Below are 27,925 nucleotides of genomic sequence, written 5' to 3'. Positions count from 1 at the left end.
AGTATATTATCATAAAGCAACACTATGCTGAGTGCAGAACCTTTTTAAACTTTTGACATACTTTTTTTTTTCTTTCTAATCTTCTGTATAATTGTTTCAGCCACACCTGAGTAGCACTTATTTTTGGTGACTCACCTATGTTGAGATTTCCAAACCATTTTCATTAGTTTTTATAGAAAAATATTATTTACATACTATTTAAATTATTACAGACATTCTGTTAACATGTACAATTGGTATAAATAGGTTTGGGAACAAAACCAAATTTAGCCCGTAGCTCCACTGATGGGAGCCATTGTGTGTGGGCATTAGAAGGTGGCATACTAGCCAAGACCACTCATCGTGCTGTGGTGACTTGGTGAGTATGTGATACAAAGGAAATGGTTGACAAGGGATGTGGGCTAAGTAGAGGTCAGTGAAACACACTTTCTTTTGCTTAAAAGAAACCAGATATTATCTATTATTCACAAAACAGCACGTTAAGGACGCCTGTTTTATTTTTTACATCTTTCCCACATCATAGTGCATATTAAAAACTCATTGTTGGGGCGCCTGGGTGGCGCAGTCGGTTAAGCGTCCGACTTCAGCCAGGTCACGATCTCGCGGTCCGTGAGTTCGAGCCCCGCGTCGGGCTCTGGGCTGATGGCTCAGAGCCTGGAGCCTGTTTCCGATTCTGTGTCTCCCTCTCTCTCTGCCCCTCCCCCATTCATGCTCTGTCTCTCTCTGTCCCAAAAATAAATAAACGTTGAAAAAAAAAATTAAAAAAATAAAAAAATAAAAAAAATAAAAACTCATTGTTAAGCCTTCCATCTATCATATCCTGTTTATATTGCCATGTTATCTCATTTAATTACATAGGATTAAATTTGTGCCTTGTGCACCATTTTAACTTTGGAGTGGTTTCTAATCTTGACTACAGAATCTTAGATTCTATAGCAGGAGGAGAAGCCCGTGATCATTTAATTATATCCTTGTTTTCTATGTACTTTTCAGATGCATTTGTATGAAACCATATATTTATGTTTTGATAATCAAGTTTTCAAAGGACACTTCTTTTTAAAGGGAAATATGTATTCATTTCTTATTACTCATAAGTAGGAGGGCTTATTTGTGCATTTGACATGTATTTATTGATGGCCTTCTAAAGGTCAAGCACTACATCACGAACAAATGCATACTATATTGACTACATTGCATGTGGAGGGCATTTTTACTATATTTACAGAAAAATATCTATGACCAATGTGATCACTGTGTGTTAATTTTTGATTGCCACCTATATTTGCTGATAATAACTTTGTAGTATTCAATGACCAAACTAAAGCAAAGCTATTTCCACTCTTAGAAATTCAAAGAAAATATGGTCCTATTATCAGTGTCTGAAGATACAAACTAAGAATATTGGGCAAGTTAACTTCATCATTTAAAAAATATTTCTGTCGCTTATTTTCAAATACAGAAGCATCCTCTTGTGGAATGTGACCTCTGAAGGGCAAATACTCTGGAACATTTCTGCAAAATAAACTTTCTGGTGTAGTCTAGTACAGTAGATATCCCTTCACATTTTTAAATAATTTACACTGAGAATCTTATTTAAAAATAGAATATCATAGTTTAATAGGATGTCACTGTCTCTTTCCTCTATTTTAAATGCAAATTACTTTTTGCAATTTATACGCTTCTCCAAATGAGTTCCATTTTGAGCTCACAATAGACCCATCTGAACAGCTTTTTAAACATACTCATAGTTGGGGCACTTGGATGGCTTAGTTGAGCTCTGACTCTTGAGTTAAACTCGTGATCTCACAGTTTGTGAGATAGAGCCCCTCTGTCAGGCTCTGTACCATGATTGCAAAGCCTGCTTGGGATCCTCTCTCTCTCTATTGTCTCTCTCTCTCTCTCTCTCTCTCTCTCTCTCTCTCTCTCTCTCTCTCTCTTCCCCAACCCTGCTCAATTGCATGCTCTCTCTGTCTCTCTCAATTTCCCTCAAAATAAATAAGCTTAAAAAATAATGAAAATAAAAATACTCATAGCTGGGCCCTCAGGGGTTCTTATTTAATTGTTCTGTAATGGGATCCAAGCGACAGTGCTTTAACATTTTCTCTGATTTTAATTAGCAGCTAGAGTTGAAAACCTTTGATATAAAACATAGGTTTTAATCTATTCATGTTAAATTTATAAACTAATATAGAAATAAGTAAATGATAGTCCTCTTAAGTTTGTTCATTTAACAAATATTTATTGACCACCTGTTATTATCCAGAATTTTGAATGGGTGCTTTTGTTTTTCCTAAAGTTTAGTTTGTTTTTGGTGAATAAGACATTATGGAATTCTTTAAACACCATCTGCAACATGCAGGAAAGCTGAATTTAGGACTTTAATCTTCAACTGTGGCTTCATTGGGATGACATGAAACTGACTTCTCAGTTTCTTCCCATTCTTTAACTGTTTTGTCACCCAAAAGAAAGTCTATTCAGTGGTTATGTGGATTCAAAATATATTTTGCATAATTGTGTATCATTGGTTTATTCAGTGTGTATTTGAGAAGCACTTAACTATGTTTCAGGTTCTGTGGAAACAATCATATCGTTAATGACCCACACTCTTCTGCGGGAGCAGATAAAGGCACACACAGCTGTGTATGATGTAGTTGTAACAGTACATAACAGCAGATAGTCACAGTTAAAAAAAAAATTCATCAGGGAGGATTGGGGAATGTTTCTCCATGGAAGTTACTTCTAATATGAGCCCAAGAAAAGAAGGAGAAGAATGTTTCTGGTAGAGGCAAGAATACATGGAAAAACTTAGAGGTATAAGAGAACGTTACCTGTGAACATGACTGTAACATGGAGTGAGAGATGAGGCCTCCCTGCCTCTCCTTTCTGCAATACCTGGCTCTTCTGAGCCACTTTGTCTTGCTTTTTCTCGGAGGAGATACAGGACCACTGAAAGGGCAGGTAGTATCGCATTGTGATTTCATCAGTCCCTCTAGACACACAGATATACATGTATATGTGAATATATTTTCAAATTAGTTGACTTACCCTGTAAACATATTTGAAGTTGTCTACTGCTTTGGGAAAGAAAAGAACTGGTGATAGGGTCATTGTAGCCATTAAAACAAGTCTGTTCTTTATGTAGCAAAGTTTAAAATCCTGAGACAAGCTGTTTACTATTGTATTTTAGTGGCTTTAATTAAAAATTTGACTTAGGTAGAGTTCCTGTTAAAATGCCAGTCGATGCACTTAATACATTTTCAATGCAGACACTAGAGATATGAGCTTGAGACTTGACTGTCTTTAGGTGATATTTCAAGTAGTGAGATTGGATTTTTGTCTTTTTTTTTTTTTTAATATGTAATATCCTTGATGTCTGAAATAGTGCCTGGTATGCAGTAGGCATTCTAAATGTTTCTTGAGTGCCTTGAATGACTAAAAACTTCAGAGCCTCTTCAGTTTTAGGATGAATTTAGTATTGAATTACAGTTATAATAACGATGTTATGCCTGCAGATATTTGAGTGCTAACATGTTCCAAGCACTGTTCTTAGAACTCTTATTTATATTATTTCACTTAATCTTCATAACAGTTTTACGAACTAGTATTATTATCCCTGTTTTACACATGAGAAAATTGAGGCACAGAGATATCAGGGAAATTGTGCCTCATAGCTAATAAATGATGAAATTAGAATTTGAACCCAGGTAGCCAGTCTTCAGAACCTGGTCTCTTAACCTTCCATTGCCTATCAGGAATGGAAGGCAGTGGCCTTGACAGCTCTGGAGTGCTTTGGTGGAAGGCATATAAGCGACAAACCAGAACCGTAGACCCATGGATCCTCTGGTCCCAGAAGACATGCGTCACATTTTCTGCCCAGTTTGTCTTTCACCTTGTTTACAACTTCTTTTCCGATGGCTTTGTTTTTAACAAATTACATATGTTCATTGCTTCTTTTTAAAGCTTTTCTGGAGACATCACTCAGTTTGTTTCAGGGAAGCCCTGAAAATGTTAATCTGCTTTCTCAGTATGACTAATTATTAATGCCATTGCTAAAGAATTTATTTTCAAAAAGGTACTCAAAATAATGAACTTCCTCTTGTACAACTTCACCGGAGTCAATGATCGTATATCTTCAGAAAGAACAAAGGAATTTTCATGAAAGAGAATAAGAAAAGAAGCTTCGAAACATGCATGTGGGAAGATGAGATGCCCAGGGAGGGATGGCTTGCTGAGGCTGTCCATGTGACCTCCTCTGTGATTCTTTTGTGTTGGAATTTAACTTGCATATTAATGATTTTTTTTCCTTTGCAGACTATTACGGAAAAACACAAGCTAAATGTTCCTGAGACGATGACTGAGGTTCTTGATGTTTCTGATGAAGAGGGTAAGAATTTTATTCAGTTTCTGTGACATCTGTCACTCTCTTACACAAAGACAAGCAAGCCATCCTTTTTCTCAGGGACTAAGCTGGTGCAGTGAGTATGAGTGACAGCATCTTAACATTTAAAATCACTTTTTCACCCTTGTTTCAGAACATACACTTTTGCCATTTGGGGCAGAGAGGATAGCAATTAGTCTATTTTTTCAATGGGTATTATCTTTAATGTGTTACTAAATGACAGGACTGGAAAAGTGGAAAGGCACTGGAAATTGGCCAACTGTGGAAAAAAAAATCTGCCTGATAATACAATTATTATTAATGTATGTTTTAATTATGTTAAAATACACTTTCAAAGTGACTCTTAAAGCCCTTAAAAGTATACTTTCTCAATGGTATCTCGAGCAATCTCTGTTTCTGATTGGTTGCAATGAACAGAATATATTTTAAGTCCAGAGGAAAGGAGGCTTAGATAAGGTTAAAATTAGTAAGTCATACTAATTCAACATAAGAATTTGATTAAATCATTGTATATGACCTGTATAATCTTAGAGTTGATAAAAAGTGTCTAAGGTGGTGGATTTCAAAGTGTGAGAGGCTAGGGCTCTAAAAGGAGCACCAGGTCTGCCTGGCGGGAGGATGGGGTATTGGAATGTAATACCCAATGGGGTAGGGAGTGTGTTGCTCCCTACCTCCACTTCAGTTAGAGCAGCTGACTTTCCTTGAACCAAAATATCGCTGCCAAAAAATCATGCATGCAGCTAATGAGGTACGTAATGAAGCATGTAACCTAATTTCAATAGTACAGCTTTTGGTCAAATGTATATGTTTGAAAAATTATTGCCATAGATCGTAGTACTAGTGTCAATAATAACTGCTTTTACTAAGAAATATTAGAAGCAGATTTTTAGGTTCCTCAAGATAGAACCATAAAGTAAAACTTCACTTGAGATGTTATTTGGAACCAATTTGTTCACCTACTGGTAACAGGCACCGACGTATCTCAGCTTTTGTAAGAACTTACGACAAGAATGAGCACGTTTGGTCACTGTATTAGTATAAATAAATTAATAATGGCCAAAAGTAGTAGTTCCAAGTATTATAATAATGTTGTGTTCCTTCCTAACACTTGCCAGCTAATTTTTAGCATCCATATATGCGCATCATATTTTGTTTTCTGGGGTCATCTTTCTTAACAGCTTTTAAACAGTTCGGTGACAACTTTATTGATGGGGAAGCGCTTAGTGATTCAGGTATCTTTAGAGGAAGGGATTGGAGTGAAAGCTTTTTTTTGCTTTTAATTTTCCTTAACTGGAGAGAAGCAACTTGCCTGCTATTTAAATCTGGGTGCCTAATACTAATCTGTTTCTTTTGAAATAGCATGTCTAATATGCATGTGAGTGTGTGGATTTTATTAACTTGGAAGCTTAAAGCCATAACCTGCTTTTACTACTAATGAGTTTGCTACCTATTATTAGAATTGAATTGTTGAGACCTATTAGTAGAATTAAATTACCTAATGAGCATTATATATAAATATTTTTCCGTAACTAGGTCTCTTGTTAGAAACAAATTCAGAGAAAAAAATTCTTTGATAAGTTGACATTTAACTAGCATGAACCTGTTAAAACTAAGATGACTTGACTGATTGTATTTCATATCCTTCTTGGATGGAGATAAGTTTTAGATATGGCTAAAAATATATGAAATGGATAGCTATTATGTGATTTATTAAGGTAGCTAGGAATGAAGAAAAAGTAACTCTTAAAATGATTTAGGGCAGCTTTGGCATATAGGGAAAAATGAATAAAATAAAATATTCTATCCACTGAGAAAGATTCAAGGTACATTTGGCACCACTTTAAGCAAACCTGCTACATGAAAATCTAAATTTATAGATCAAATAAATTAGTGATTATTTAATTTCCTTATTTCCTACATAATTATTAAATAATTCTGATAGCTAATGCATTCAGAGTACTTAGTGGGTTTATAGAAATTCCATTCACGTGAAACAGTTTCTTGGAGCTGCTCATTGCATAATGTAAGATGTAGCTATAGCATCTTGTGTACTTTTGTTAAAACACTTATAGATTAAGAGTTATTAGTGATAGAAGTCTTGATTTGAGAGAAATATTGGCTAATGATCGAGAATATCTTTTACGGTGACAGAAGAAGCTTTCTTTTTTTTTTAGACATAGACAAACGCTTAGTAACATTTTTTTTCCGAGAAAGAAATTCAAGTTGAATAATTTTTATATGTAGGATATACAGTATTTGAGTATTGTGAAGTAACTTTTAGTGCAAGAATTAGTATAAAGAAACTTGGCTCGTTGACATTGCCAACGCTTTAATGTTTTATGTGTTTAAAATGTTTTTGTGGAACCTATTATCCATATGGACGAGGTGCAGCCACGTGTGTTTTGAAGGTATTAGTCAATTCCTGCCTTTTTTAAAAATCTGTTTTGATAGTAGTATGTGTTTCAAAATTCAAAAGGATATTCAAGCCAAGTATAGATGTCCTTTCAAGCTAACTTGTTATAGTAAAGTAATCAGGATATCCACTTATGAATCCAGTCCACAGATAGTAAAAGTGATGTTATCGTCTATAAAGTTCTATCCCTGTACCACGGGGGAATCAAAGGTGGACATAGGGCATGCCGTTAGAAACATATATGGAGAGATAATGTAGACGTTAAATGAAGTGTAACTGCAGGCACTATCCCATCACTGTTCATATCTGCCCTGGAAGGTCAGGAGGAGAGACCTGGCACAGTGCCGTGGACTTGCTGAAATGGAGAGATCAATAGGAAGGTGACACAGATTTTAGAGAGTAGAGAAGGAGTGTGGAAGTATGGAAGGTCCTGAGATAGGAAAGTGCAAGAGAGAGACACAGAGTGGCAAAATAATCCAGTCATTTGGTTTGGCTAATGCATTAAAACATATCGGGCTTCGCTGTGGAATGGTTGAATTATTAACTGAAAAGTCTGGGAAATTAGGACATATTAAAAATTTTGATTAATGAGTGAAACATATCTAATTTTTACAAAGATTAAGCCAGCCATGATACACTAAACGAGTGTATTAGGAAGAAATTGGAAGGAAGGAGATATTTGATGGAAGAGAAAATATTTGCTAAGCATCTACAAGGCTAGGTGCATTATCTCATTTAATCCCCATGGCATCCACATGAGATAGGCTATGGATTTCCCCTCATTGTTTTTCAGGTGAGGAAGGGCTCACCTGAACATGAGAGGACTAAGACTTAAACACACTAAGTAGTTTGCTCAACAGGACACAGCCATTAAGTGCTGGATGGAGAATGTAAGCCCAGTATGAAAGCTGCTATAATAGCTCAGTCATATTATAAATAAGTCCTGGTGGAGCAACATGGCAGGCAAATGGGAGGAAAAGGTGGAAATGGGAATTCAGTCCGAGAGTATCGTACTGTGCAGACGAAAACAGAGCTGTAAGAGTAATCCTCTACATCTTCATAGGATCATGAGCTGATCCCCGCCTTTGCTGACTCAGCTCCACAGCAGTAAGTTAGATAGTGGGGCTCAGGGGTCATAACACTTATGTAACTAAAATACCTGTAGAAACATGACTCCCGTCCCACATACTCAAACAATTGTTTCCTTTTTTTTTTTTAAGTAAAAAAAGTTTTTTCCCCCGTATATTCCTGTGTTTGGATGGTTTGTACAAACTTCTCCACTGGCTCTCTGGAATGATGTGTACTAATAATAATCAAGAGAACTCCAGAAGGGCAGTGCTATGATGCAGTGTAGAGGCATCAGCTGTTATCTCCATTGGACACACTTCTGCTGTGAACACTTGACACTTTGTGAGGCTGTTCACTTCTTCCTTGTATTACATGACAGATTCTGCATCCAGCTATTCCCTTCACCTTTGCATAAATAAGAGTAGACTTAGTCTTCCCGAATGTTAACAAAACTTGCATACTTTTTTTTTTTTCTGGAAAGAATTTAGGCTTATAGCCAAACCAGACAAAGCCTGTGTTTCGGTACACCAATTCTTAGAATTGATCTTACAATCTTTTCCCCCAGAAATAAACAAAGGGGCACCCAACTTAGTTGGACTTATAAAAGCACTCCTATGTAAAAATGTACCAATCATACAAGAGAGGGGGAAATAGGAGGAACAAATAAATCCTACAAGGCCTATAACAAAATGTCTGAGCTTCTTGATTTTCTCACTATGTTCAGACACTCTCTTTCTGGACTGTTTGCCATTGCTCACCAACATGAACGTGTACTATTGCCAAGTTATTTCACATAGTATTCTCTAAGTAAGTGATGATTATTACTCTTTCATATTGTTTTTACTGCCCTCCATGACCCCTTACACATGAGCCTCTCTCCTGAAGTACTGACAATCTCTGCCCATGAAAACTGAGCCCGAACAAATACTCAGCTTCAATTCTTTCTTCAGTGAGTGCTTCATCAGCTTTACTGAATTTCTGAGGAATACCACAAGAAATTACTACAAACTTAGTGGCTCAAACCTATTCTCTCACAGTTCTGGGAGTGAAAAGTCTATGGTGGGACCATACTAACCTCCGATGGCTCTAGGGAAGAGTCTTTCTTGTCTCCTCCAGCTTCTAGTAGCTGTCAGTGATTCTTGGTGTTCATCCCTTGGTTTTTAGACACATTGCTTCAACCTTCATATGGCATGCTTTCACATGGCATTCTCCTCTGTGTCTCTTTCTCTGTCTCTTGTATGAATGTTCACATTGGATTTATCCAGTATATCTCATCTCGGTCCTTAACTTAGTTATGTCTGTAAAGGGCATATCTCCAAATAATGCCACATCCTCAGGTTCCAAATGGACATGAAATTTTAGGGAGGAGACTGCTGAACCTACCACATCATCCTAAAGTGATCTCTCTCTCTTCTGACCTTTTGGGCTTATTCTTTTTTTTTTTTTCTTTTTTTAGAGAAAGAGAGGGAGAGGGGCAGATAAGGAGAGAGAGAGAACCTTAAGCAGGCTCCATGCTCAGCGTGGGCCTCGATGCAGGGCTCGATCCCATGGGATCATGACCTGAGCTGCAATCAAGAGTCAGATGCTCAACCAACCGAGCCACCCAGGCACCCCTGACCTTTTTAGTTCTTAAAGTTGACAAACATCATGCATTTTGTCTTTGACTATATTGTTATTTATCTGTTGTTACATCTTGCTTTGTGAGGGAACACTTTGAAGAAGAAAATAATGTAAGGGCTGGAGGTGGGGTGGAGACCACTTTAACAAACATAATTTTAAAAACTTTACCTCATGTTTTCCTTAGAGCTATCAGATTTATGAATTTTTAAACAATAAAATTCTATTTCTTTATAATACATATATTTAAAAATATTTTTGCATAAATGAAATTTAGCTCAATGTGTAATACGTTCACCATTTTGTATTAGTAGAAGCAATAGCTAGCAGTTATTATACTCTGGCATTTTATTACACATTTTTATGTGTTATTTAATTCATATAACTAGTATATGTGATAGATTATTAGTATCATTCCCATTTACTAATTGTGGAAACTGAGGCTCTGGAAGATTAACAAGCCAGTAATAACAGAATCAGAATTTGAACCCAGGTCTGTCCAATTCTAAAGACTCAACTTTCATTTTATCTTGAAAGTTTCATTTCTCTTTATTTTTGAGAAGGATACAAAAAGCAAATGGAGGAGGGGCAGAGAGAGAAGGAGACAGAATCCTAAGCAAGCTCCACATGGTCAGCACAGAAACTGATGTGGGACTTGAACTCACAAACCATGAGATCATGACCTGAGCCAAAATCAAGAGTTGGATGCTTAACCAACTCAACCACCCAGGTGCCCTTAAAGACTCAATTTTTAATAATACTCTGGGTATCCTAACTCAGAGTGCTAAAACTCAATAAAAATCTAATGGTGTCCCTGAAAGAGCCATGAAAATATTTTTAATGATGAAACTTGTAACTGTCAAATGTTAAATGCATTGATTTTAAGACAAAAATCTAATGGTGAATAAGTTACGTCCCTATTTACTGAAAGATCTTTTTTTTTCAGTCTGTCATCAGTTTTAAGTAATTTAGAGACCTAATAATCTGAGATCTTAAAATCATATATACAGACAAATATAATGAAATGTCAAAGACCCACCCTTCTTACAGTTCTTTAATTCTGTATCTCTATAAATTAGTGTTGATTTGGAACAATTATTTGAAACAAATGAGAATAAAACAATATTTAACTTAGTTGTAGGAATAAAGTCCATTCTTTTATGTAAAGTTTTCCTTTACATAGATTATGAGGCTTAAAGTGTGTGATTAGTGTCTCAGAGTCCTCAAAGACAGTTTCTCTCAGCTATATTATTTATTTCTCCATCTCAGCATGTTAATGGCATATAGAACATTTCTGTGAATGGGGTATTATTTATTGAATTACCTGAAAAAGATATTGTTGAAAGCATTCTATTCCTAATCATGGGCAGGGGATGTACCCTTAACATTTGGGCTTCTAAATATTAGCCACCACACTTAGTCATCTCTTTCTGCTACAACTTAGTTACTTAATTCACTTTTTTCCCTATAGTTCACCTTTGGGAAGCCATCTAGTTTCCAACAAACATACTTTTTATGCTCTCCAATGTTTTTAAAATTAAATTCAAGGTGGTTTATTAAAATGTCACAATCTGTTCACATTGTTCTGGTGTTCTTTCCCTAATGTGCATATCTTGCTAATCTTATAAATTATATCCCTTCCTTTAATATACCACAGATTTTTTTTAGAGCAGTAGATATTACTTAGCATATTGCCAATGACATGAAGAGAATGTTAATGCTGGACATCATGTACAAAATTATTGGAACTGTGTGTAGAAGTTAAGCAGCCTACATATTGTACTAAGTTAAATAATATAAGCTATAAGCCAGCTAAAGAAAATGAGTGAAGAAATGAGTGATGAAGAAATGAGTAAAGAGAACTGACTGATATTAAGAGAATTAGAATTCGGGTAATTATTTCTTCTTGGTAAGCGATAGAAGCGGGCCAAATATTGTTTCTCTAAGTTTTATCACTTTTTAATTGCATGCGTTGTTTTCTTTGGTGTGTGGTGTTTCAGTGATGTCAGTGCTATTATGCTGGTATTTTCCACAATCCTCCTATTTTGTAGTTAATATTACATTCAATGCATAATTCTTTGTCTTTCTCTGGTTGCTTCAAGGTGATGACACAATGACAGGTGATGGAGGAGAATACCTAAGGCCCGAGGATCTGAAAGAGCTGGGTGATGACTCTCTACCCAGCAGCCAGTTCCTGGATGGTATGAATTACCTGCGATACAGCTTGGAGGGAGCCCGCTCAGACAGGTATTCACCTAAAGCTTACATTTGATGTCAGCTAGGAGGGAATGCAACACTTTTTTCGTGATAATAATAAAAAAGTAGACATAATTATTGATACCTAAACAGGGACTGCACATAACAACTCTGAGCATGTTACCTTACTGTGTTCTTGAACAGCTTTTTTTTTAAGTTTATTTATTATTTGAAAGAGAGTGAGAGAGAGCAGAGGAGAGGGAGAGAGAAAGGGGGAGAGAGAGAATCCTAAGCAGGTTCTGTGCTGACAGCACTGAGCCCAATGCAGGGCTCCATCTCATGAACTGTGAAATCAGCTCATGACCTGAGCTAAAATCAAGAGTCAGAGGCACCCAGGCACACCCCTTGAGCAACTTTAAGTGCCTATTTTAAAGAACAGGAAACTGAGTCGAAAGAGATTAAGTTACTTAGTAAAAGTCAAACGACCAGTAAAAAGCAGAGAAATGATAAGTAAAGAAATCTCTACTTTTCAATGTAGTGTTTTAATTATTTGCCACTTTTTTCTCTAGGCAAATAAAAAGGCCCGTTTTACCTTATGGACAGGCTAACTACGTGGCAATTACAGGCACATGCAGTTTCCTTGAGTGTTTTTGTTAGTGCCATAATTTCTGTGAATAGAAGTATGTTGTGAAGAAGGACTAAAAAGAAGTAAATTCAAAAGGAACCTGTGCCTGAAACTGACTTCTTCATGAAAAATAACGAGACCACAGTCCTCCAAGAACTTGAATACAAAAAGCAATCTGAGAAAAATATGAAGGAGCATAGGTTTTGTAGACAAATCTGAAGAGGTTCATATAATACCCTGAAGTATAAAATCAGTGTTCTTTTCTGACTGTTACTTACTAGCATAACTGGTGTTGGTTATTTTTTGAGGCAAGCAGAAGAACATTCCATGGTACCTCATCAAAAGAATGACTGCCAATTTAGGTTAAGCATATGGTTGTCCACATAGCGTGTTTTTCACTAATCAATAATCTTAGGTTTGTAGTTTTAATCTTGGCTGTTTGCTAAGCTATAGTTAACATATACGGAGTCTAAGAAATAGACATTTTAAAGTTCATTTTTTTAAATGTTTGTTTATTTTGAGAGAGAGAGAATGAGTGGGGAAGGGGCAGAGAGAGAGAGAGAGAGAGAGAGAGAGTGAGTGTCCCAGGCAGGCTCCATGCTGTCAGCACAGAGCCGTATGTAGGGCTTGATCTCAACAAACCATGAGATCATGACCTCAGCCGAAATCGAGAGTTGGACGCTTAACTGACTGAGTCACTCAGGTGCCCCTAGGAAATAAATACTTTAAAACGTAGTCAATTCTAAATGGATAATTAGCAAAAACAAGTTTTCTTGGGGGTTTTTCCTTGAGCATCAATGCCTCCTCCCTATTTTTTCTCTTTTTCTTAAACAATTCAATGTGCATGTAGTGAGTGCCTTTCTGGGCTGGCTTTGTGGTGGTTGCTAGAGGTACAAACATGACTAGGACACAATTGCTAAAATCATAGTCGAATGGGATGTGAGAGAGACTGGGCTGTAGTACCCACAGAATGCAATTGAAACCCCAGCGCTCAGGCTTCCTGGAGGAGATGAGCCCAAACTGAAACACAGTGATGGCTAATGATGGTGAAGAAGAGTGGGAAAGGCATTTGAAGCCTTAATGAGATCATGAGCAAAGGCCCATGGTGTGTGAGAGAAAGAGTATAGTGCAGTGTTGCTAGAGTATAAGTGTGAAGGAGGGGAGATCTTGTCTACATTTTGGGTGGATCCCTCTGACTGTGAGATTAAGGGTGAATTTTAGGGAGAAGTTATCAAAGGGCTAAACCTGGCAGTTGGGACCACCTGAAAAACTATTGCAGTAATATTAATTGAAGCTGTTAAGAGAAGATTTGAACTTTAACCCTGGTGGTAGTGATCATGGAGAGAAATTGGGAAATGACAAATTCAAATTTGTCATAGATAGAGCCTATCCATGAGGTGAAACTAGCCAGATTTGGTGACGGATTTCACGGAGTGGGTGAAGAAGAGGAAGAAGATTAGACTGACCCCTTGGCTTCAATGACATAGATAGAGGGTGGTCCATGGGGTCAAGAGGCAGAAGGAGGAGCACTCAGGGACGAGAGTGGGAATGCTCATGATGGAGCCAGTGTTTTATAATTGGATTCTGACGTCCTGGTAGATTGGGACATCACAATCTGAAGTTTCTTAATAAAAGACTTGAGATTTCAAAAAAAATAAAATAAAATGTTTATGGCTTTGCACAGATTCATAATAATCTATACATAATCATCACTGTCAGAGGAAAAAAAACCTTTATTTTAAGCCTGTTCTATTTTACTAAGAATAAATTCTTAATCTGATTCTTTTTCTTTCTTTGAAAGTACCAGGTTAAGAAAAATTTGGAACAATACTATCTATAAAACAGGGGTCAAAGGTTTAATGATTCCTCTTAAACTGAACACTTATCAGCATTTAAGATGAGGCAATAAAATGAATACGTCATGGTCAGTTCTCTAGGTCCACACTTGCATTTATGGGACCCCAGATTGTATTCATGATCTCCAACATGGAATTATAGGCAACATCTCATTTTCATGGAATTCTTGTTTCACTGATTTTGTTTTTTAATTTTGCTTAGGCAGCTAAGTGGAAATTTTCTTTCTTTTTTTTTTTTTTTGTAACCATTTTTACTTTTCATTATTTATTTGGTATGCTTTCAATAGCACCATGCCCAGGTAGGTATTAAATAGCATGAAAACATGATCCTCCTGGATACATCCACATTTCCTTGCTCACTTTTCGTGTGTGTGTGTGTGTGTGTGTGTGTGTGTGGGCAAGGGGTGCTTATATTCTAGAATTATGGATTTATTCTCAAATTAGAATTTTGATGTATTGAATAACTAAGCTACAAGGGTAAATATATTACTAGAATAAAAGTCTATGACATGCCCCTGGTATGATTTTGTGTTAACATCACAGCTCCACCTTGTGGCTGATAAAACATTAGCATGGCTTCTCCAAAGGAACCTAGTCAGCCTTGTGTGTAGTTGAAAATGGTAGAAAAACGATTCTGATGCCTAAAATGTACCTGGATGCAGGAGAACAAAAATAAGTACAATTTAATGTACATTCCTAAAAATATATCCAAATTCTGATTAGATGTTGTGTCCATAGTATTATTGTTTTAAATTAAAAATGCCATTTAAATTTAATGTAAAACACTAAGTAACAATGAACCACGGAAGCTTTTACAGACAATAAAGCACATAAAGCGTAAACATTTTTGGATATTCACTTGTTCAGTAGGGTTGAAAAACTTCATTAATTGACTAATAGTACAGCATACTAAGATAGTAATTATTACATTTTTCAGTGAAATTACAGACTTTGATACTACCTATTGTGTCCATAAAGTAGTTTACTATAGTGGGAAAAAGTATAATTTTAAGACCATAACAGAACTTTTGGCACAATCCCTAGCTGAACAGCAAGTAAAAATTCACACTTCTATGGATACGTGTTATTTTGACCTTATTAACTGAATGGCATGATCTCTGAGTTTATGACAAAAATGAATTGTAAAACATTTAAACGTGTTTGTAATGTTTTCAGTCAGGGTAGAGACTTGAATTATTCCAGACATTTGTGCTGGTCATTATTTCACTAGAATAACTTCTCCACTGTTGGAATATTCTAATTTTATTTATTTAAGTAAATTCTATATATCAGAGACAAGAGCAGTTAGAAACTATAAACATTGATTGAATACCCAGTTAGCATTTTAGAAGGCAGCAAACAGTAAGACAGAATAAAATCATAGAGATATTTGGGCCTCGTTCTCACTCATTCATTCTCCCTCCCTCTGTCTCTCCAACTTTTCTTACTCTCTGTTTCCATATGCTAATATTTTTCTCTCTCTACCCTAATCTCATCTTTGGTTGTAAGTCAACTGTATCTCTTTTGTTTTTTTCTTTCTCCTTCTGTATTTCTTTTCTGTTGAGGCTTTAGGAAAGATAAACAAAACAAAACAAAAAACACCAGTACTCTTTTGGCCCTCTGATTCAAACCAGTTAAGAGATAGACCCAGGTATCAAGTAGATAGATATCAAAACAATCCACCTTTATTACTGATGCGTAGATTGCAAAATGCAGCTCTGTACTTGCAGCCGAATGAGTTCTTTAAGACTTCATTCCCCAGCAGACAGACATCCACCGAGTTATAGGATCACCCTGAGTGTGGCAATTGAGACCCAACTGCCTTCTTTCAAAGTTCAGACCTTTATAGTGATGGCAGTTATGCCACTAGGTCTTATTTCATGTACCTTTATTGCCAGTTTATTCCCATCCAAGCTAAATTTCCACTTTCTCTTTGAGACCTGTGTTTCCGCTATTCCAGTGTCGCGTTTAGGAGTCAATTCTACCTACTGCCAGAGTCTCTACTCGCTGTTGTGAGCAGGCATGTCTAATCCTGTACCTCAATGCCTCTTGCTCCTTGTGCACTATTCATTCATATAGATCTAGCACATTTACATGTGTAAAGTTACAACTTGGAGCTCTGAATTCTAAAGCCATGGATAGAGCTAATGTAATTAACAAATCTGAGCCGGGTAAGAACCTGACAGGGGAAGATGGTTGACCCTATAGACAGACCTATCATTTCAGGAAGCTGATCCTTCACACCTCCTTTTTCCCTTCTCTTGGCCAAATTCAAAACAAAATAAAGCAAAGTAGAATTAAGACCTACATATCTCTTGCTGCCTGGTACAAAACATATACAAGTGGATCTTAGCTATCTTCATGATTTAAAGCAGGGAAAAAAAAATTTACTCAGCAGTTGAGACGAGCTTTTGCTGAGATTACAGATCCTTTCCCCCAATAATTTAATCTCTTTTCATCCTCAAATTCAAGGTTAGGCCAAAGTTAATCATAGTAGCCTGAAGCCTGTTTGTGAAGTACACCATCGAAATCCCAACTGCACAACTGTAAAACCAGCCCCAATATGAGCTGCCAGGACTAAAACCCCTATGGATGGGCTCACTAAGGTGTCTGGGCTGCTCCTGCCTTTGCTGTGTCTGGAGCCTGAATCTTCGAGAGCCTATATAACACAAAATAGTGAATTCCCAAATTAGATTTCTTTGTATTATAAACACACATTTATATAGGATCTGACAATCGGCCGCTTTGCTTCACATCACTTTACCCTCTGATATTCCAGGTCTATTTTAGGGGCATAAAACCTACAGCAGGATAAGAGGGTGAAGGCCCTAACTTCCTATGAATTATCTACCAAATGATGATTTCCTCAAAGATAATTGAAGTTGGCTATATTGGCACTTCATAAAAATGACAGTTATAAGGCTTACAGAAATAGGTATATTTGCAAAATGAAAATAGCTTTTGCTCAGAAATATGCTAACCTGACATTTAGTCCATAATTCTACAGTGCTTCACTGGCCAAATGCCTACTAGCTGAAAGTAAATGAAACTTTGCTTCTATAAATATTGTGAAAGCTTGCACATCTCTATTTTTCCCTATGGGCTTTGGGCTAATGTTTTGAATACAGATTATTTAATTCTTAGACTAACACGTGTAAAATATATGAGCTTATATGAGATCTCAATCTATGTGTCATTTGATTGTGCAAATTGATTAGGAAGGAATGAATTGCACTTATGAAAATGTCAAATTTTACCCATCACATTTGCGTATATCATTCCGAAGTTTGAAATTCAGATTTATCAAAAATATACAGCATCAATTATCAAGGCCTAAATCCCATTTTGAAAGCAAGCCTCATGTTTCGGTTGTGTCCACTGGCAGTTTGTTTTTGTGCTGGCAGATGTGTCTGTGTTCTGGTTGGTGCTTAGAAACGGTTTCTTGTGCTCTTGCATCTCATCGCCACAGCAACCGGCACTCTTTGGTGCTTCACTCACCACACAGAGGACATGCAAAGGGAACAATGCTGCCCTTTGAAATAGCATTGTTGGAGACACCAGAGACAAACAAGAGGAACTCCACTTCCGCAGGAAGCATGCATCTGGTCACAGTTCATTTCACTCTGTACCTTCCAGGGGAGTGCACCAGTGTTGAGTCATTCACAGTTGGAGAGGAGGAGAATGAAGCATGGAGAGAATGGAAAAATGAGAGAAAATGAAACCTGTGCTTTCATTTTGTTCTCTCTGAGGGTGGTCTATTCCCCCCCCCCCCCCCCAATATTTTTCTTAGTTGCAGGGAGATTAACATTTAACACAGATTTAAGCAACCTATTCTGGCATTATTTCCTGTGTGAATTTCTTGTCCTGGCAGTAAGTAAACTACAGTGGCTGGTTTCAAACACTTCTGGGAGGAAAATAAATCAGATTAGAAGGATCAAATTTTCACTTCTGGATTCCCTTGTGCCCTTGCCATTGAGTGGTAGGAACCAGTCAAAAGATGTGTTAGTTTAGTTGTTGGACAGAAAGGTAGGGCAACACAGAGACCTGGGTTTCCTTCTCCCATGGTTGCGATTAATGTCCCCCTGGAAGTTGCACTGTTAGCTAATAGCAGGCTTTTTTCACTCTCCTGCTCGGCTCATCCTTCCATCCTCCCAACCCTGCCACTGCCGTTGGTACATGACCATGGCCTCCTGCCAACCTACCAGCCTTCGATCCTTCAGTTCCGACAGGTCTCACACCCTGAGCCATGCCTCTTACCTGAGGGACAGTGCCATGATTGACGACACGGTTGTCATCCCCAGTCATCAGGTACGTGACTTTTCACTTTGACGTTTCAACTTTCTGGAGAGCTTTTGAACATTACTGGTTGCTGAAGATGTCCAGAGAAAGTTTTTTTTGTGTAAAGAAAATCCTTTTAATGTGGTTGACAAGCTAGGATAAGAGTCTGAGGACTTTTCCAAAGTGATATGCTGCATGTTAATTCTTCTGAGGAAATTATACATTAAATCGATTTCTTCATAAAATATCTGTTAAAGGAAAAAGTGAGATAGGATGCATTTAAGGTATAAAATGAAAGGTACAGGTAAAGATATTATATTTACCTTATATTTAAAATTGTTTTCAGTTCCCAGAAAACAGGGAGAGGCAATTATGGAATATTTTAATCTTAGATGTGATTTTATCAGTTTTGGCTGGTTGGATATAGAGAAATAGATGGGAATACCTATCTTTAAAGACAATTTCACAAATGTGGTCTTATGTCAACAGTGTAATTTAAATGGGAATGCATTATAAAACATACATTTTAAATGACTTGGTCTTATATTTTTAAATGAAAAGGTGGTAATACCACTTTCCTGTGATACTTTTTAGAGTTCATTATATTTTATTCACTTGGAAGAAAGTATTTTTGTTAAATCCCGTGTTCTTTGTATTTAGGTGTCAACCCTAGCCAAGGAAGCAGAAAGGAATTCTTATCGTCTCAGCTGGGGCACTGAGAACTTAGACAACGTGGCTCTTTCTTCCAGCCCTATTCATTCAGGGTGAGTAAATCAATATTATGTATCCAGATCGAGAGGTAAAAAGAGATGAGCTTGAAAATAACAGCTTTGTCCAGTAGCTTTAGCTGATGGCTAGCTTACAGGGGAAATGACCTTTGTTTAAACTTGTAAATAACATTGCTTTATCCAACATGGACTCGATCTACACAAACAAACCTGCCCAAAGAGTTGAATTCAGCATAGAAAAACTGACTGTTGTTTTAAAATAACTAGTAGAATTGCGTCAGACAGCTTGCTAACTAACCAGGATATACCAGTGGCCTCCTTACTGTTCACATTTTGTCTGAAAGATGTCTTTAAAAAGAGGGACAGGATCACTTGCTTTCTAGAAAGTTCTGTTTTTCTAAGGTTAACGGACTAGTTTAATAAATGCCTTTCCTCACATATTCACGCATTTAAAATAATGTTTACAGACGTTTGGATCACACAGATAGAAGAGTTCATATACTGTTTGAAGTAGGGGTGTACCAAAAAGGGAAATTTTAATGCAACCTGTCAGGTTCTCAGTCACCTTCTAAAAGTTATCCAGATAATATATAAGTCATTATGCATGAAATGCTGCCTCTTTGTATAAACCCATTAAAAAGTAGGATTACTTAGAGTTAATAATTTTGAACATACTTAAAGATGTTCGTAAGATGTAAGAATTCAGTTATGCAGAAAATAATTTGCTTAAGGAGTTTTAAATTGTTTCACTCTTTGCAAAAGATTATTCCCTTACATTTTGGTAGTTTCAATTTGTATAGTAATTTTATAACTACATAAAAGCTTTAAAAATATTTTTCATTTAATCATTTCCATTTTCATTTAAAGAAGCCTCACTTGTATTTTATCTGTGCAATACTTTAATATAAATTATTATCCCAAACTCCTTATCCATAATCCCTGGAACTATTTTGAGTGGTGGATCCTTTCTTATTTTTATTATTCTAAAATATTCTTCTTTCAGAAAAGCATTCGAAGATACTGTAGTTAAAAATTTGGGATCTTGTAGTCTAATTTTCTACTACAGGCTCATAGAATTTAAAACTAGTTACATAGATATTGAAAATAATCATAATATTCTTTTCCTTTTTAAATAAGTAAAAGGCAGTTCCTGATACAAGAGTTATTTCAAGTGAATAAAAACCAAGTTAAACATCATCCAAATTTACTAACTTTTTTTAGGTGTAAAAGAGATAATTAAAGTCTGACAGCTATCATTATTCTAAAGACATAACATTACATTCTTCTACCAGATTTCTCAACAATGCTAAGGAGGAAAAGAGTCTTGGACCTAGAGTACTGAAGGACAATAGATCAGAATCTAGAAATCACAATAAAATATTTGAAGTCTATACCAGCCTACAAAGTGACAAGATTATTTTAGGCAAAGTGTGATTAAATATCAATAGCTGAATTTACAGGAGTCAAAGTGTTATGGTAGTACTTCAGTTTTCAGAATAAATAATTTACTTTAAAAAAGGAATTCCTTAAACCTTTTAACTACTGAAGGGCAATAAACTATTCAGCTTAAGTACATCAGTATACACACCAGTTGTATAAAACTAGAAACATGACGTAAGTAATTCTAGTTAATTACTTATGATGAAACAAGATCATCCACTGGTTAAAAATTAACCACTTATTAAGATAAGGATGTTTAAACTCTTGGTCTGTAATAAGCCAATTTTTCTATAAACTTCAAACATGATCATTGATTCTAAACAATTTTCAACGCTGGCTGTACATTAGAATCCCCTCAGAGCTTTAAAAAATACTGATACCCAGGCCCCCAACTCAAACTAATTACATTTAAATCTCTGTTGTTGGGGTCTTAGCATTGGCATTTTCTACCAGCACCAGTAGTCCAAATATGTCTGTTTTATATATAAACTGTTAGAAAGGAACAACTTTGCCTAATAAAGCTTTGATTACCAGGGAGATCTAGGTAATTAACATACACCTAGTTCTCTCAAATGTTTTTTTATCCCTTTCATTCACTTATTTATTCTTCACACATTGCTGAATTCTACAAAGTACTAAACCTTGTGTCAGGCACTAAGGAAAATAGATAATTAAGATCTAACCTCTACTTTTAAGAAACACACCTCTCTGTTGTTTTTGAAGTTGGAAGACAATCAGTGGAAGGCAGATAACATGTTGGTTATTCAAACACCAACCAAAGTGTGCTTTGGAGTCAGACCAATCAGAATTCAGTTCCCAGCCCTGACACTGGGCAAGGACACTGGGCAAGTTATGTAAAATATCTATTTACATAATTTATCTATAAGTTTCAGTTTATAAGATGAGTGTTATATTATGGATCCCATAAGGGAGCTTTATGGATTCCATGCCTCTTAAATAATTAGCATTTTGCCTTGAAAGAATACGTACTCAATAAATTATAGCTATTAGTATTTATATAACCCTCATATACACCTTCTAAATCCTTCACAAATTTCAAATAAGTTAAGCAGAATGTATTCAGAATACTTCAAGTGACAATACCACTCTGGTATAATTCATAATGGTAATATTTGACTTGTTATTTTTATTAGGTAATATCTAGTGAGGTCTCTAGAATTTGAATGCAATGCCACAGATGACTCTAATGGGATGAGTAATTACACTGAACACAAGGATTTTGAGTGTCATGGTATTTGAAAGCTACCATGATATTAAAGGATATGAATAACATTCATTATATCATATCATCTATAATTTCTCTTTTTCATTTTGTTCATTATACACCAGGCACCCGTGTAGTCATTTTTATATAGTTTTTAGGGAACTAAGTTTTTAATTGATAGGGAGAATTCTTAAGTCACTTCCAAATCTGCCCAAAATGTAAGGAATAGTTGATTTTTAGATAAAGGGGATAATAAAGTCAGCGTTTTTTTTGCATATGCCTCTAATTTTATGTATAATGTTCTATTTGATTCCATAAAGGGCTTTTAGATTAATAGAAGACACACTTTCTACCAAAAGTAGTATTAGTAATTTTCTTTAACCTCTGCTCTATTTTTCCAATGACTAATGTCCATGACTACAAAAGAGTAGGTATCAGTGCTTAAAAAAAAAATCTGCACCCAGTATATACAGCCAATATCTGGCGAAAGAAAGGCTGACAGTAATATTTTTGTTGCTGTTCTTTGGATCGTGTTACTGATTCACAATCTAAACAGTCATTTCTAGCAAGACCAGTCATGAGTATACCAACATAAGCTTGGGCAAAGAATTTGAAGTTTTTAATTCTCCTCCATTTCATAAGTGCATAATGAATTAACAAATAAGGCACAGTTTCTAGTAATAGTTTTGTGATTCATTTTAAATGTTATTATTTCAGTGGTATTATTTTTATAGTCCTTTAATGACAGCCAATGCCAACAATTAAATGCCACTTCGTGATGTTATGCTCAAATATATTACAGGAGCTACAAACCTATAAGAGAGTGATCTTTTAAAGGACTCCTTTTTCATTAAAACATGGTGACAATTTTGCTGTGAATCTGAAACTACTCTAAAAAAAAGTCAACAAAAACATTTATGAAGGTAATTAGCTCAAATAGTGGAAGGTGACATTAGAAAGGCAAGGAAATCAAGACTGTTTCTCATTTGACAATATTTATCAAATTCCTATAGCAGTTAACTTAGTTGTTTATGTATTTCAGACAACCCAGTTTCTTAAGGTACATGAGGGTAAATTCTTTTGGATGAAGACAACTATTTCTGAGTGGCAGAACAACTGTTTTGTAAGGCTGGATTTCTGGTCCATTAAACATGTATCCCTTTGTATATTGTCAAGTGTTGAAAACACAAGTGAATCATATGAAAACTTATGGAGGGTTTTGTGGAAAAGCAGACTCAGGGTGAAGAGGCATGAAAGGACTAGAAAATGGGATTAGACAGTGTGGCCAGTGAGAACAGTAAACCACAAATCAGGGAATGAAAGTCTTGAAAAAAGCATAGTTTTTTGTTACCTGCTAGTAGGTAATTAATGTTACCTGCTCTACCTTATAGTTGATGCTACTGTTTGTCATTGAAGCTATTTAAATTGTGCCTTTTCTGCTTGCATTTCTTTGGAAGAAGACCAAAAGGGCATTACCATTATTTTGAAAGTATTAAAAGTATGACTGAAAAGTTTGGAGACTATGTCCATCAAATCAAAGACTGTGATTTTTATTACAGTGCCCCTTGGTGTTTGGCAACTTCCCTGGGACACTCAGACTTTGTTACATGACCTTCCCCCAGCCAGTGTTGAATAAGGCTACAAATCGAAATCCAGTGATTTTATCACATCCCCAGTTCCCTGAACTGGGAGTCACTGCGAACCCCCATACCTTGCTCTTCTCTCCGCATTTGCATAGAGCTATATTTCATTTGTATTTCCATCTTTTTTCAGTGAATACTGTATTGGTGTATAAGTAATATATTTCGGTTGAAAGTCACTTCTGATTTCCTTCTTTATATTTCACTTTATCCATTCCTTCTCTGTGCTAAAGTATCTATTCTGTTGCAGCCGCATCTCTCCATGTCTTGATCGTGACAACAGCAGGTGAACTTCTGCATAATTCCTTCTCTGAACATGTCGCCTCCTCCTCTCCCCCTTTCACCATCTCCTTCTGCATATACCCCATCTCAGGATGCTTTAGTGTGAAGATACCTAGCCAGAGAGAGAGAGATTTATATTCTCCAAATTGTGATCATTTCTGAATTCTCTTTCTCTGGGGTGAAAGGAAAGTGGGTATTTTTTTTTTTCCTTTGGAAAGTAGGTGGGGTTGCACCACAATTAATGTAGAGCTACTGTGAGAGCCTGTTTTGGACCTGAGTCTCCACATCTCTACTTCTTTGGTGAGAAAAAGTGCTACATAGAGCTGAAGAATGTTATTTTCAGCTTTTATGCAAGTTGGTTGAGCTATTTTAGTTATATTGTAGGTTATGATTTTAAGTGTCACTTAGCAGGGTTTTTTTTTAACTATATTCTAGGCGAACCAAAGTCTGAAGATTTATTAATAGGGCATTTCTTTGCTAGTACTGCTTTAAGTGCAACCTTTTGATATTTTGGAAATTGTGCTATAGAATGATTCTAGCCAGTTTTCTAAAAATATCTATTCTTCATTATTTCAATAAAGTTATTTTTAAAGGTTCTTATCAGACTACTGATTATAGTATTTTTATTGTACAGTAATTCACCATGATACCACAGCTTGTCTACAAATAAGACAGTTTATTTTCCAATTTTGGAATTCAAAATTTCAAATCCATCCTTTTACTTTTTCTGAAACACACAGTAAATATTCTGTTTCTACATTTGAACGTTGTGAGTGATAAATAATTGGAGATTTTTTACAAATTGGAGCCAATTTTTTTTCAAAGCGATTTTCCACCAGTTTTTCAGCCTATGGAATTTGGAGAAGTAGGAAGGAATTAAGGGAGTTAGAGAGGAGAAAGAGCTCACGATATTGTTTTCTCCCATAACCCCAGAAATCAGATTTAATTTAAGGCCCTCTTGCTATGTATATGTGGATCACTGAAGCACCCTGATGACTTTTTTTTTTTCCCTATTTTCACCCAGTAACTAACTCTGAATGCTGTTAATTCCCTGTCCCCACCCCTGGATGAATTAAAAGTGAACCTAAGGATTAGTAACTTTTGGGGTGGAGGATGTAGTCCTCAAAAGACCAGAGTCATTGTTTTCTGCTGCCTCCTCTGAAGCATGTACCTGTTTAGCTAATCAAATTGTGTATTTGCAGGTAAATCATCTGCATAATAATGGTGGACTGCTTTTGCTTTTATTCTTTTTAAATTGTGATAACACTGTATCTCACAATTTAGAAAACTTCAGAAAGACTTTCTGTTTTGCATGATTGCTGAATTTCATTTGGAGAGTAAGATATGCAATTGAAGCTGAGTATATTCTGTGATAAATTTTGTCTGTACAGTCTTCAGTCAGTGTTCAGTGGAATGTGCGTACACATTTTCTCCAAAACTGTTCGTTGACTGTTTTAAGCATACAGCGAAATAATCTATATTTCTTGCAGTAAAAGCAGTTTATTTTCCCAATAAAAATTCTTACAGAGCGTCTGACGTGAAACATTTCAGTAGGTTTCCAAACTTTAGTTAACAGGAAATGGTACATAGAATTTTAACACCAGCTCACTTTAGAGTTTATTTAGCCGAATTCTCTCATTTTGTGGATGAGAAACTTGAGGGCCATGGTTACAGCAGTAATTCAAACAGAGATAGATTTAATGATAGATGACACATAGATCCAGGAAAGAGCAATGTACTTGCTCCATTATCTTGTGCCCTGTGATAATAGCTTACTCAAACAGTGAAGTTCATAAACTAATAAAAACTCCACCATTGTATTAAACTGCTTTAGCAAGTTTCCATGTTTATTTTAAATATCTGATAAAAGTTAGTTTCTCTGTTTCTTAGGTGTTGCATTATATTGCACTGTAGTTTTTATGACATTCGAAATACAAAATCATATGGGTGTAGGGAATGGAAAAGGATGGCAACAAGCCTTTACTGACTTCTAAATGCTTTACCCACTCATGATTTAATCCATGCTACACCCTCGGTGGTAATACGATTCTCCCTCATTGAGACAAGGCTTAAGTATTTTTTTTTTTTTAATCTTTATTTTTGAGAGAGAGAAAGAGAGAGAGAGAACGGGAGAGGGACAGAGAGAGGGGGAGACACAGAATCCGAAGCAGGCTCCAGGCTCTGAGCTGTCAGTACAGAGCCCACGTGGGGCTCGAACCCACAAACTGCAAGATCATGACCTGAGCCAAAGTGGGACACTTAACTGACTGAGCCTCCCAGGTGCCTCACAACAAGGCTTCAGTCTTAAAGTTCACAAACAGCAGGGCTGAGCTTCAGTCCATATACCATCTCCTCTGTACATATTCAGTTATATGTTTTTACTTCTATTCCTTTTACTTCCAAATGTTTACAGTATTATCCCATTTTTGATCTCCTGAAAATATGAGAAAATCCTATTTATTTAATTAACTCTAGTATGTGAGCTGATTCATCTCATGACTCATACCTTCCAGGTTTTCACTTTTTCCTGTGGTACAAAAAAAAAGTGCATGGTCTCTTACAGTCTGTTTTTTACACTGCAGAATAGCTTTACTAACTCTACTACCTATCCGAATAGTGAAACCTTTTGGTATTCTGGTATTTTTAATATAAGTGTTCAAATGCTTACCCAATTTTATATTAGAAATTGTTGGGATTAACGAGCATGTTTTATCTAAAAGACTTTTCATTGGCACTTGAATTAGTATTTCTCTTATTCCCTCTCATTTGAAGAAAAGACTTCTTTTAGTATACAATTCTGCATATTCGGCTTTTTTATTAGTGGGTATTCCACAGTTATGTTATTTGAGTCTGTAGACTATAGAGTAAGTTCTGTAGACTTTTTTCTTGCTGAATTTATACACCTTTTTATTCATTCTGACTACTACTGTTTAGTTCTTTCATGTCTTCTCTTCTTTCCGTTTCTCTCTTGACCTCTTTCTGTTTTGCTTTCTTCTCAATTCTCCTGCCTCTGTCTCTCTCCCCCTCCTGCCTTCCCTTTCCCTCTTCCCCTCCTGGAAAGCCCCCTCCCTAGCTCTCTGGCAAAAGACAATTCCCTCCCCAGAGCTTGTCATTTTAGGTTAGTCTTGCTACCTCCTTTAGTTAGTTGAGAAAGACACAAAGGCTTGTTTTCTCTGGAAATGTTATTTTTCTTTTCTCTGAATTATGCATATTGACGCTTTAATTTCCCCAATTTGCTTTGGTTGGGTGCAGTACTTAAGTATTACTTCCCAGATCTATATAAACTTAAATTTATCTACTTGCAGCTTTAGCCTTTAAGTTCTTTTATTTTGATTTCCCAATCTTTGGTCTGTCTTCATGAAATGTTCACTCCTAATAAAATCGTTGACTTTGTTATATTCAAACTCTTGATTTTTGGTTACTCCCATTTTCTCCTAATCATCTACCAAGGGAAATAAATCTATGAAGTCTCTTATTTGGGGGCAGGAAAAGGCCTATAGAAGAATATTTAACATTGAGTATAGTCCTTCCCAACTATTTTGCTATTTTATGAGCTGAAATATCTGGGTGTAGTAATTTGAATGAGTTCTGACTGGATTGGTTGTCCAGAGACCAAATAATTGAATTACCTTCACTTTTGCTGCCTTTTCTCTCTATTAGATATAAATAGATACAAGTCCTTACAACTTGCTCTTTTCATTCTTCCATTCACTCATTCAACCATTAGTTATTGATGACCTATGTGCTCCATCTACATTGTTCTAGGCATTGGGAGAACACAGGAAGAAATTGGAGGAGCAAGGTCACGCCCAATATGGTACTTACATGGCTCCTGTATGTGGTTATAACTCACTTCTTATTGACCAGGAAACTAAGTGATTCTGAGTAAGCAAAACCATCATGTGAAACCTGGGGCTTAGACTATGAGCATCTTGGCAGGAGCAACTGTATTTTTACTACCAGTATCCTCAGTTCCAAGCAGGGCACCTGGCACTCAGTAGGAGGGAAACAAACATTGCATGCTTCTCATGCATGGGAATGGAAATTATGGAGTAAATAGAACAAAAGAAGATTTCAAAAGGAACAGTCAATGACACAAAATCAGACAAAGTAATCAAACGTTGTTATGGAAACATTGCCGCTAAGAACATAGCTACT

The 27,925-nt window shown here is 36.1% G+C and overlaps 1 protein-coding gene and 1 long non-coding RNA gene across 26 annotated transcripts in view; one reads left to right on the top strand and one right to left on the bottom strand.

The window, feature by feature from the left end:
• The window catches only part of ANK2 (ankyrin 2), a 108,790-nt gene that overhangs the window by 26,464 nt on the left and 54,401 nt on the right, over positions 1-27,925 (top strand). For 13 of the 25 annotated variants that reach the window (XM_040475480.1, XM_040475475.1, XM_040475448.1 and 10 more), the window contains 7 exons: positions 4,312-4,384; positions 5,578-5,631; positions 11,600-11,744; positions 14,462-14,473; positions 18,380-18,482; positions 19,113-19,216; positions 23,736-23,771. In XM_040475480.1, the coding sequence (XP_040331414.1) occupies positions 4,312-4,384; positions 5,578-5,631; positions 11,600-11,744; positions 14,462-14,473; positions 18,380-18,482; positions 19,113-19,216; positions 23,736-23,771 (527 nt within the window). The remainder of the gene's footprint in view (positions 1-4,311; positions 4,385-5,577; positions 5,632-11,599; positions 11,745-14,461; positions 14,474-18,379; positions 18,483-19,112; positions 19,217-23,735; positions 23,772-27,925) is intronic. The other 12 variants (XM_040475504.1, XM_040475597.1, XM_040475554.1 and 9 more) reach the window with 9 other exon arrangements.
• LOC121030840 (uncharacterized) lies at positions 16,495-25,974 on the bottom strand. Its single transcript, XR_005790439.1, has 3 exons — positions 25,964-25,974; positions 19,589-19,591; positions 16,495-16,603 (listed from the first exon to the last, which is right to left on the bottom strand). It is a non-coding gene; the product is annotated as an uncharacterized LOC121030840 (long non-coding RNA).

The sequence above is a fragment of the Herpailurus yagouaroundi genome, unplaced genomic scaffold, assembly GCF_014898765.1.
Source record: "Herpailurus yagouaroundi ecotype Mexico unplaced genomic scaffold, PumYag 28, whole genome shotgun sequence".
NCBI classification, from domain to species: domain Eukaryota; kingdom Metazoa; phylum Chordata; class Mammalia; order Carnivora; family Felidae; genus Herpailurus; species Herpailurus yagouaroundi.
Note: the sequence above shows the minus strand (reverse complement) of the source record. Positions and strands in the feature narration are given on the sequence as shown.